This window comes from Lacerta agilis, chromosome 2 (genome assembly GCF_009819535.1).
Source record: "Lacerta agilis isolate rLacAgi1 chromosome 2, rLacAgi1.pri, whole genome shotgun sequence".
In the NCBI taxonomy this organism is placed as follows: Eukaryota; Metazoa; Chordata; class Lepidosauria; order Squamata; family Lacertidae; genus Lacerta; species Lacerta agilis.
Window position 1 is genome coordinate 105,726,350 of NC_046313.1, and position 12,735 is coordinate 105,739,084.

At 39.9% G+C, this 12,735-nt stretch overlaps 1 protein-coding gene across 1 annotated transcript; it reads right to left on the minus strand.

The window, feature by feature from the left end:
- Positions 1–1,321: 1,321 nt before the first annotated feature.
- On the minus strand, positions 1,322–11,892 carry LOC117042382 (killer cell lectin-like receptor subfamily B member 1; the record flags this gene model as incomplete). Its single annotated transcript, XM_033141929.1, has 3 exons — positions 1,322–1,569; positions 3,235–3,360; positions 11,793–11,892. Coding segments are annotated over 3 exons (474 nt in total), but the record flags the coding sequence as incomplete, so codon positions are not given.
- Positions 11,893–12,735: the final 843 nt, after the last annotated feature.

A 12,735-nucleotide genomic window follows, 5' to 3' on the forward strand; every position in this document is an offset into this window, starting at 1 on the left:
TTCTACTATACTGTACTTTCACTTTGCATTTTTTTTCAAAAACTTTGCCAGCTGCTCTGTGCAAGACTCTCCACAACAGCCTCCTCCTCTCCCGGCCACTGTGGTTCCATGCAGCACTTATAAAAAGGGGGAAATGTTCCATTCATGCCCCTAAGGATTTTTCCTTCCCCCCAAGAACCAGTGCTCTGGAGCAAGGGGGGCACTTCAATTGAGACCATGAGTGGGGAGCGAGGCGGCCAGTGAATAAAAATAAAAATAGAACTACTCCCATGTCTTCATGGAATGGAAACTTGCCACCCCAGATCTTTCCCGATTTATGAAGAGTCAACTGAGGGAATCTTCTTGGCAGCCAACAGAAGAAGCAAAAATATATATTTTACAAACTTTGCGTTAGCCTACTAAAACTTTAGCTTTTAAACAAGCAAGAGAAGCACTTGCTTAAATGTTCAGTGCAAATTAAATGTGGAATTTGGCAACATTTCTAATATCAGTCCCTAGCTACCCCTCTCTCTGCATGAGAATGCTGGCAACTTCATTGGAACCTGTGCAAAAACCAATGCCTCAATTGCACAATGAGATAATCTTGGCTCTAAAAATTGTGCGGATTTTTTTGCTTTGATTAAAAACAATAACAACTCACAGACTCTGATCAAGCTGGGAGCCTGTAATCCACATCCATTTCTTCTCCAATTTTAATAGTGAGAGCCCAATCCAGTAATTTGATTTATTTGTAATGTTTTTTATGAAATCCTGTATGAGAGATAATGTATTTTAAAAATTATTTTCAAGTTGATAACTTCAGAATGAAGCTTACATAAAAAAATAAAGTAGTAAAATGTGAAAGTTGATATTAATTGTAACAAAACATTCACCAAGAACAGTAATCAAAGCAGCATTAAGCATTTATAATACAGGATACGTTGCAAGGAAGTGTGCATTTAAGTGAAATTCTTTATACAGTATTGGGAACACTGTTGAAAAAGCCTCCCAACACGTTTTAAAGCATCCATGGGGAAAAGCCGCTGAAAGGCCGTGTGGAATTTGGGGGGGGGGGGCAAGTGGAACACCAGCTCCTCCTCTGCCACTGCTCCACCACCAACCTCACCTTCCTAAAGAGTCTTTCTCAATAAAAAGAGGACTTGGGCTACAGTTACAGGGATTTGCTTGCAACCGGTACTTTGGTTCTCACTAGTCAAGCTCCCCAAGGCCTTCTCTAGACACTGATGAACTGGCCATGGGTGGGAATGGGATGAGGCACTAAGCAAGACTCCACACTCCACATGCTTCTCAAGTCACCAGCCGTGATATCATTGTAGAGCTGCTAAGCTAGAGTTAAACTCAGCTGAACTAAGGCGTCCTTCAGAATTAACCTGCATGGGAATGCATTGCCAGAAATATGCAATTGTCCCCTTACCAGCTCCTCCTTGTCTTGGATGACCAGCAGTTGAGAATCCCTTGTTGAACAGTCACGTTTGCTCTCATCCCAGGTTTTAAAATTTTCTGATGTCCAGTAGCACTTGTTCCTGTGGAGCTGCCATTGTTTAGGGCATACTTTGCAAGTGGAATTATCTGTAGAAGGAAAGACACTTAATGATTATGACTGGGCCTCCATTTTGATTGTGAAAAATGTACATGCTCTGCAATGGTAAGGACCCAGTGTCTCTAGGTTGAGTGAAGTTGTCCAGTAAATTGATGGTTTACAAGGTGCTCTTTGAAACTCCTCAAAGTTGGGGTCCAACAACTTTTTATGTTATTAACTTTTTTTTAAAGTGTACCTACATTTTCCACATTTCTTTTGAAGGAAGAGCCCTGATCCAGATTACACTCTCCATTTCCACCAGGTCTCAGTGCTGGCTTCTCACTCAAAAATATGCCCTCTGTTTGAGCCAGAAGGTGCTTTTTAGGGGAGAGTGGGGGGAGGTGAGACAACAGCTGTCAGATGTGGAGGTGATTTTTATGGGAAACAGGCATGTGGCTTGATTTAGATTGGCCCCCTTTAAAGCTTATTTTAAAGTATAGTTGTGATCCAATTCAGTCCTCCCTGCACACTCAAAATGCTTTTGAGTATAAAAAAGATGCAGAGATCAAAGTACAGATCTCTCACATCATGCTTAGTTTAGGCCTTTCAGAAATAGTTTTTGCATCTGAATGAGTTCAGAGACAGGAAACTGGAGCCCTCTAGAGGACAAAGATGGAGATGGGGTTTACAAAGACAAATTGCAGCCTTACATGTCCAAGTTGGTCACCACAGTCTGTCTCATGGTAGCTCCGTGTTGACAATACTGTGGTGAGGTGGGGGTTTTTTTGGGGGGGGGAGCTGTCAGTCTCCATTATACCTGAATCCCTTCTAATTCCTGGGGTCTTGGATCCAGAAAAGGTTAAGATCTAATGGAGGATTCCATTGTTGAACTAGCCAGGTGAGTTAATAGCCTGTCCTTGGTATAACAAAGGAAGTGGCTTTGTGCCAGAGGGCAAATGGGTGGGTCTCCCCTTCCTCACCTGGCTCTTAGTGAGAAAGGCCAGAGTTGTGTGTGAAATTAGCTCTAGAATGAAACTACCAATGCTTGATATTTTAGGACCATAGGGAGCTGCCTTATTCTGAGGGAAACCATTGGGTTCATCTAGCTCAATTTTGTCTACACTGACCAGCAGCAGTTTGAGAGACCAGGGATGGAATATGGGACTTTCTGCATCCCAGATCGGTGCTCTACCACCAAACTATGAGAACACCACCTGGAGTACCGTGTCCAGTTCTAGGTGCCACAATTTCAGAAGGATTTTGACAAGCTGGAATGTGTGCTGCCAAACGGGAGATGGAGCAAGCCTGTTTTTTCCTGCTCAATAGAGTTGGACCTGAAAGCAATGGATTCAAGTTGCAAGGAAAGAGACTCTGACTAAATATCAGGAAAATCTTTCTGATGGTAAGAGCTGTCTGACAGCAGAACGGTCTCCCTTGGGAGGTTGTGGACTCTCCTTCCCTGGATATTTTTAAGCAGAGGTTGAATGGCCATCTGTCATGGATGCTTTAGCTGAGATTCCTGCATTGCAGGGAGACCCTTGGGGTCCCTTCCAAATCTACAATTCTCTAAGTCTATGATTCACCCACAATGAATGAAATGAGTTTCTTTACAGAAGGTTTTAAGCCTCAAAACAACATAGATGTGAACGGAAAGCAAGCTCTTACATACAATTGCTATGCTTGAAAGAGACCGCAATACAATATATCAGTTCTACCTGAGGACCTGTTCTGATTTTGATTGCAGATCCTGTGTCTTAGGGAAGCCCGAAACTTGTCTATCGAGGCATTGCATCCACCATTGTTCAGCACAATTTTTCCCTTTTCAGCTTCCAACTGTAAAGCTGTTTCCGCAAAACACATAAAGTCATTTAAATGAATGGGCATAATGTTAAGGCACAAATTCAAAATATGGAGGCCAAGGCATGGGAGAAGAAGATGGATATGATAAGACAATGAGGGCAAGCTGCAAAAGAGACCAGGGCACTTGTTATATTTACTCATTGTGCAGAGGAGGGAATTTGGGAGGAACATATTATCATGCAGGGATGTATGTAAACAAACCTGCCCAAATTCCTCCTATGCAAACATTAAGGAGTCCCTGCTTTCTTTAGAAGAAAATATGGAGCAATGCGATTGCTAACAGCATTTTTAAGGACAGAAAGGTTTTGAAGCTATTTGCTTTTAAAACAGAATATATTGTTGCAATTGTCCAATTCCTCACAAAACCAGGAAGCATCCAAGAATGAACTGCAAAAAAAAAACCCTCACAGATGCCAAGAAAAAGGATGAGTCCTTTGCAATTTAAGCATGCTGCAGAAATAAATAACCTGTCGTTCTTGGAATCTGTGAGATATTTCTCTTTTTTGCACTGTATTCCTCCAAGCACCGAGAAGGTTCAGTGCTTTCCTAATTTCAGCTTCCTTTGGAAGAAGGTGCCTTCACGCTTACAGCATTTTTGTAATAGTTGCATTTATTTACAAATATACAGGATGAGCAGAGGTGACACACTTCTGCAACTTTTTTCTGTTAAATTCTTTACCTGGGGCAGCAACTTGGCCTAACACAGCCACCAGCTCCCTTCTTCTGATATTCATTAGCAAACCATTATTAACATAATGGGGAAGAACAGCTTATTATTCGGGTACCCATTTTCACCTCAGCTTTGGGATGTGTTTGCCTCACACCTCCCTCCCTCACTGACTTTCCCAACTGGCATTACTTCTCCTCACCTGTCAGTCTACTCCCAATTGACAGCTAATCGGAATGCGCTGCTTCGCTGACATAGTTTAAAATGAAGTTACCTGGTCCAAGCCTTGTCTAAAAGCATTAAAAGAGGCAACACACGTACTTTTGTAAACTAAGAAAACGTTTAATAACAAGCAGTGCTTATATTTAACCACCATTTTATAGTTCAAATCGGGGGAAATAAATAAACGGACAAAAGTACAAAGATTCACAAAATGTTTAGGGGTATGCATACCCCTGCATCCCTCCCCCGAAAAAGCACTGATAATAAGTATTTTTTTTAAAAAAAAAAAACCAGATGTACGATAATCTGTCTGTCTCCTTTCAGAAGCTGTTACCGAGCAGCAGGGGTGGCCCATGCATGAGGCGAGGTGAAGCCATTTGTATCAGGATCTGTCCCCCACCCCACCCCCACCTTTGTGCTCCTCCCAGCCCTGAGGGGTTTCACCCGCACTGCCAATGCAGCCCTGTTGCCCTCACCCTGCCACTGCACCCTCACCACTGCACTCTTGTAGCACGGGTGCAACCCAGGTGAGGGTGCAGTTGTGGTGACAGGGCTAGAGAGGGGACCCGGATCTGGGTGTGGTTGAAGTATTTTGCCTACATTGGCAAGATGTTTTGAGCTGGCCCTGCCAAGTAGCAGGTGCTGAACAGGCCTGCAACGGTAGCCTAAACAGCACAATGCCTCAAATTTTGACAGTTGCTGCACTTTGATATCAGCGTAAGTTGCCGAAATATTGTTCATAGCACAAAACAGAGACACAGAGAGACAGCATACTTCCATGGGTGGGTGGGTGTTTAAGGGTTATCCACAAATAAAGAGCTGGAAACAAGAAGACATAGCCCAGATCAAAACGAGGAATTGGAAATCAGTATCAACACAAAAGAGCTGGTTCAAACCTTTTTACAAAGTCTAATGCACACATGTGGGGACTGCAGTGACTCAGTCTAAAGAAAATTGAGGATTCACACCCAATTTAGAGTAAAATGTAGAGGAGTCCTGAGGTGAGGGAAATGTCATTTCCCCAGCAAGGATCCTGTTACCCCAACGGTTGCTGATAGCAGACCCTCCAATTGCCCCTACAGTGGTACCTCTGGTTACAAACACTTTGGGTTAAAGACTCTGCTAACCTGGAAGTAGTACCGGTACCGCCGGTTAAGAACTTTACCTCAGGATGGGAACGGAAATCACGCTGCGGCAAAATGGCGGCAGTGAGAGGCCCCATTAACTAAAGTGGTACCTCAGGTTAAGATCGGTTTCAGTTTAAGAACAGACCTCCGGAACGAATGAAGTTTGTAACCAGAGGTACCGCTGTATTTCCCAGGGACAGTCCCAGATTTACAGAAGCCGTCCCGGTTTCTGACTTCACCCCGGAATGTCCCACTTTTCCTTAGGACGTCTCTATTTTTCATTGGAGAAATGTTGGAGGGTGTGGAGTTATTCCACCCACCAAGCCAAGGAGATACAACCTTTGGAAGACACCCGAAGGCAGCCCTATATGGGGAAGTTTCTCAATGTTTAATGTTTTATTATATTTTTATATATGTCGGTAGCTGCCCAGGGTGGCTGGGGCAACCCAGTCAGATGGGAGGGGTATAAATAATAAAATGATGATGGTGATGATGATGATGATTGAATATCATGTCCCTATTTTCATCGGAAAAATGATGGGTGGTATGTGATAGCATACCCTCCAACATTCCTCAGATGAAAATGGGGACATTTCTCACTCCCCTGGCACCTCAGATCTGCCAGAGCCTCTCCTCCTCTTCACCTGCTCTCCAGCAGCCTCTATGAGCTGCCCAAGGGAGGAGGCAGCAGTGGTGGCCATGGAGGGGCACACTGGTTCTCCTATATGAATATTAAAAGCTGAGCTGCTCAGAACATCTTGAATTAAACATCTCCTTGAATTAATGGTTAATACACCCGGAGCAGGATTTTGAAACATCTACAACTGTGATTCCCAATGTGGGGCAATTTGATTTCTAAGGGGGGCAATTTGAGAATAAGTTATTAACAGTTAATGGCCTTTTAGGCTTCCTCCACATGAATAGGAGTTCATTCTTTGAATAATAAGAATTATATGCTGGGGGGGGGGGAGATCAGAATTTTAGAGATCCTTAGGTGCGGCATGGCCAAAAAAAGGTTGAGAACCACTGATCTACATCAATTTAGAATTTAAATTTGCATTCTGAATGAAGATTTTGCCAGTGTTGTTAGCCCAAGTGAAAACCACTATTTTTTTTCACAATACCCTTGAATAGAAGCAACTCATAATCTTTCCATTGTTCAATTACTGAGCCCCGAAAACTGTATTTTGGACTCCAAAAAAATTATACATTGTGCCCCGCTTATGATTTTCAATATCCATTCACTTTTCAATGATTTCCCAAAATGTTTCCAGCCACCTTGGTTAAATACCATATGTGGCAAATGTCTTATATTTAAACACACACACACACACACACACACACACACTATGATTCGTCCTACATTCGCGCATAAAATTGGTAAGGTTTTCAAAAGCAAATTAGAATGTGTGCGTAAGGCTTTGAATTTCTCACATCATGTGGTTAGTTAAGCCCACCACAGTTGAAGGCTACTTGGAAATATATTGGTTTTATCAGAGTCAGTTGCAGGGTACATTGACTTCCTGTCACATTAGATCTCAGATACTAGCATGCTGGCATACCAAGAAGTCTATGCCTTCCTTTAATCAGGAACATGATTTCTAACCAACTTCTTGGAAACTGTCTTTTTTTTTTAAATTTTTTTTTATTATTATTATTAAACCGCAAAAACACAAGACATACACAAATAGACAGATACATAGTAAAAAATAAGGAAATAACTTAATAAACACATCAAACCAAAAACACCAAAAGAAAAATTCCTATTAACAAACAACGAAAGAATACCTTGTTCCCCCCTAAATTCCCAAATGACAAAGTAACCAATCCATATCGCCTATACATTTAGATCTTATTCATTGATTTACCAAACCAACTCCATCAAACACAAGATTTTAATAAAATCTGGAACCTTACTTAGTGATTATTTATGTCTCTTTTTCATCCTTCTGTACCTTTTGCCTTTTGCCACCTCCTTTTATATTAGAAGGGGAGAAAGGAGATAAAAAAGAAAGAAAAGGAAAAAGTAAAAAAAAAAAGGGGGGGGGGGGAGAAAGAGGAGAAAATAAACCAAAAGAAAACAATGGGGAAAAAAAGGAAAAGAAAAAGAAAAGAAAAAAGAGGAAAAAAAAAACAGCAAATATACCCACCTACATATACATATATGTATACATACATACCTACATACATACACATATACATACATATACATACCCATACATATGAACCCTTGTGTCCAACTTCCTGGTAAATCCCCTTGCTTTAACTGAGATTCAATTTGAGTGCTTACGACATCGCACTTTATCTTATATTTACTATCCCATGCATTCTCTAAAATCTATTTACTCCACCATCTCCCTTTATCCTACCTCTCTTCCCTTATTCCTCGAAAGCTGGCATACTGACAAAACTTTTGTTATGTTTCAACACATAATTTTTGTAACATTCCCATTTTTCAATGAATCTCTGCTTAGACTTTCCTCTAATATTGCTCGTAAGTAGAGCCATCTCGGCCAGTTCTTGTAGCTTAACTTGCCAGTCAACGACACTTGGTACATCCTGCTGTTTCCAAACCTTTGCCACTACTAAACGGGCCGCTGCAGTTGCATACAAGAAGACTTCCTTAAATTTGTTCGGTATCTCTTTATCTATTATGCTCAATAGAAACATCTCCGGTTTTTTAGGGAAAACAATTTGCATCATTTTTTTCAATTCATCATATATCTCCCCCCAAAATGCTTTAATTTTTCGGCACCTCCACCACATATGTATAAAATCTCCGTTTTCCACTCCACATCTCCAACAAACATTTGCAACACATTTATGCATTTTTGAGAGTCTAGCCGGTGTGAGGTACCACCTATGGGCCATTTTCAACATATTTTCCCTTATAATCTGGTTTGCAGTAAATTTTAGATTGACCTGCCAAAATTTCTCCCAGTCTTCAAACATAATTGGGTGGCCCAGATCCTGCGCCCACTTTGTCATTGAGGCAGTTACCGTCTCCTCCATTACCTCATGTTCCACCAACATCTTATACATATGGGATATTATTTTATAGTTGGTATTTAAACATTCTTTTTCGAATTTTGATGGCTCTTTCCCAAATCCAATCCTCTTGTCTTGTTTGTAAATTTCGTTTATTTGAAAGTAATCCAGCCAACTTGATAAATATTCTTTAATCTCCTCATATTTTTTTACTACCAATTCATCTCCTCTTTCTGTTAGCAACATATTGTATGTAATCCATTCTGCTTTTTCATTATTCTTTCGTTTCATTGCCACTGCCTCAAAGGGGGAGATCCACTTTGGTACCCTTGTCTCAATATATCTTTTATATTTTTCCCACACCGTGTATATCGCATTCCTTATTATGTGGTTACAGAAGCCTCTGTGCACCTTTGTTTTGCCATAGTTTAAATACGCATGCCATCCGAAACGCAAATCGTGGCCCTCCAAATCTAATGTTCTCCAATTACGGAGTATACACCATTCTTTAAGCCACATAAAACAGGCAGCTTCATAATATATCTTAAGGTCCGGAAGGCCCAGTCCTCCTTTTTCTACAGTATTTATCATTATCTTGTGTTTTATTCGAGGTCTTTTGCCATTCCAGATAAATTTGGAGATTTCTTTTTGCCACTTGTCTATATTATTGATTTTTCCTAAAATTGGCATAGTTTGGAATAAAAAGAGAAACTTTGGCAAAACATTCATTTTTATAGCTGCAATGCGTCCCAACAGTGAAAGATTTAGTTTGTTCCATATCTCCAATTGCTTTTTGATTTCGTTCCAATATTCGGAGTAGTTGTCATTGTACAGATTTATGTTTTTTGCTGTTATTGTTAATCCTAAGTATTTTATTTTTGGGTAGATCTTTATCTGTGTTATTTTTTCTAATTCGTCTCTCTGAGCCATTGGAAGATTTTTAACTAATAGTTTAGTCTTATTTAAATTCAACCTCAGGCCTGAAACCTTGCCATACTCTCGAATTAACTCCAGTGCCTTTGTCAGACTCTTAATTGGTTGTTCCGTTGTAATTATGAGATCATCCGCAAAAGCCCTAAGTTTGTAACTACTCTTCCCGAGCGTTATTCCTTTTATTTCCTTCTCTTCCCGAATTTGCTTACATAAAATTTCGAGCGTTAGAATAAAAATTAGTGGGGAGAGTGGGCACCCTTGTCTGACCCCTTTTTTTATTTCGCATTCCTGCGTCAAGTTTCCATTTATTATGATCTTCGCTGTCTGATTTGAATAAATGGCTTCTATTCCTTTTACAAACTGATCTCCAAATTCCATTTGTTCTAGAGCTCTTATCATAAACCTCCAGGAAACCCTATCGAAGGCTTTTTCAGCATCTATCGCCATAAAGGCCGCTTCTTTATTGATTTCTAATTCCAAATATTCCAGCAGGTTGATAATGTTTCTAGTATTCATAAACATATGCCTCCCTGGTAGGAATCCGGCCTGGTCTTCATGTATCACAGACTGCAATATCTTTTTTAATCTTTCTGCTAATACATTTGCGTATAATTTGTAATCATTATTGAGGAGTGCGATCGGTCTGAAGTTACTCATTAATTCAGGGTCCCCACCTTGTTTTGGGATTAATACTATATAGCTGTGTTTCCAAGAGTCCGGCATAGTTCCCTCCTTTAGAATATTATTCATGATGTTCTTTAATGGCTCACTCAAAATATCTTCAAATTTCTTATAATATACTGCTGATAAGCCGTCCGGCCCTGGTGACTTTCCTAATTTCGCCTTTTTAATTGCTATTTGGATTTCATATGGTGTTACTGGGCCATTTAGACTTTCTCTTTGCTCTTTAGTTAATTTTGGCAGGCAGTTTTTTCTTAAATAATCAGTTACTTCTTCACCCGTCTCATTACCTTCCCTATATAAATCTCTATAAAATTGGGCAAATCTCTTTTCTATTTCATTAGGGTTCACTATTATCTCTTCCCCTACTTTTATTCTGCTTACCAATCTCTCTGCCTCTTTCTTTTTTAATTGCCAGGCCAAAAGTTTCCCCGGTTTATTTGCATACTCAAAATATCTTTGCTTTAAATACCTTAATTTCACCTCTATCTCTTCATTTAATAGCATTGAGTATTGAGATTGCAACATCTTTATCTCTTTCTTAACTTGAAAATTATTTGGTTTCTCATATAGTTCAGTCTCCCTCTTCTTAATACTTTCCAGCAAATCTTGCTTCTTTTTCTCTTTTTGTTTCCTTAGGATTATACTTTGTTGAATGAAAAAGCCACGCATGACCGCCTTGCTGGTATCCCAGACCGTATTTGCATCTGTACCCTTGTTTAAATTGAAATCAAAGAACTCTTTTAACGTCACTCTGGCCTTATCAATTATTTTTTCATCTTTCAGTATTAATTCATTTAATCTCCACCTTGTAGTTTTTCTTGACCCGCATGATAAATTTACCTGCACTGGGTTGTGATCAGAGATGGTTTTTGGTTGGATTTCTGTTTTAGATATTTTTGTTATTAAATCTTTTGTTAGCCAAATGGCGTCAATCGTTCCTGCCGAGTTATTTGGGTATGAAAAGTACGTATAGTCTTTATTCCACGGGTTTTTGGTTCTCCATGCATCCTCCAGATTTAATAAATCTATCAACTGAAAAAAAGTTTTTGGTAATTTTAATTGTTTTCTTTTGGCTGTCTTTACAGATCTGTCTAATTCCGGATTCACTACCCCATTTTGATCTCCTAACAAAATAATCTTTTCTCCTATACAAACGTCTAGTTGTTTAGACAGCTTTTGATAGAATTCACTTTTTTTTTCATTTGGTGCGTGGAAACTGTCTTAAAGCAGAAAACAAATGTGCAATTTTGATGTGTTGAGGAGTCCCATTCAGAAGGTCAAAAAATGCTGTGGTCGTTTCATAATAAAAAAAAATTAGGAACGAGAGGCTGGTTGTTGTTTTTAAATGGTATTTTAAATTATGGTGCTGGAGGAGACTCTTGAGAGTCCCATGGACTGCAAGAAGATCAAACCTATACATTCTCAAGGAAATCGGCCCTGAGTGCTCACTAGAAGGACAGATCCTGAAGTTGAGGCTCCAGTACTTTGGCCACCTCATGAGAAGAGAAGACTCCCTGGAAAAGACCCTGATGTTGGGAAAGATGGAGGGCACAAGGAGAAGGTGACGACAGAGGATAAGATGGTTGGACAGTGTTCTCGAAGCTACTAACATGAGTCTGGCCAAACTGCGAGAGGCAGTGAAGGATAGGCGTGCCTGGCGTGGTCTGGTCCATGGGGTCACGAAGAGTCGGACATGACTGAACGACTGAACAACAACAACAACATTCCTCCCCCCCCAATACTTTCTTCCCACTAAAAGCACAGCTGCTTATAAGTATACTTTCATACTCACCCAAGACTATCACGGCTATCACCAGGATGACATTCCCAATGCATGACGCCCACAGAGCGATCTGGATCCAACGGGAATGCTGGGGAGCAGCTATAAAGAGTGACGATTAATTTACGAAATTGGAGGATTTGTTTACGCAGTGTTAAGTTAGATTGCCTCCAACCGATTGCAGAATGAGAGAAAAGGCAGTGATATGATGCGTTGGGAAGCCAAAATTCCCACCCATAAGCAATGCTACCCACACTACACGTTCACCCGTATGAATTTATTATCACACCAATATGCCAAATAGTCACCAAATGTGCAGCTCTATAGATGTAGGCAGAAATATTAGCAGCGCAATTCGCAAATTCACAGACATTTTCAAATCTGTGGGGAGAGGAGGCGAATGATTAATTACTGGGCCACATAGTGGATTTAAAAAACAAAACAAAAAACCTTCCATATTTTGGCATCCCATTTTGGGCCATAATAATAATAATAATAATAATAATAATAATAATGGCAATGATTTGCCAAAGAAACAGCCACTGAATCAAAAACTGAATTATGATCACTAAATCCAGTTCCTGGAGGAGGAGTTGTACAGATCACTGTGCGATACTTAGAATTATAGTTGCTTCTCTTTTTAAAGTTGCTTGGCAGGGGGTTGGACTGGATGGCCCTTGTGGTCTCTTCCAACTCTATGATTCTATGATTCTAAAAATAAGCACACCCCATTTTTATTTCTTCCAGTTTATTTTATTTTATTAGTGCTTATTCAACAGAAAGCCTCTAAGCAGTTCACAAAAACGATCTAAAATATTCATTAAAACACCAGTAAAAGGAAGCATTAAAACACATCTTTTTGACTCAAAATATAAATAAAACAAGCAAATTTAAAACAATTATACGGAGTGAAGTTACACTATAAAACTACATGCCTAGGTACGCTTGCCGAAAT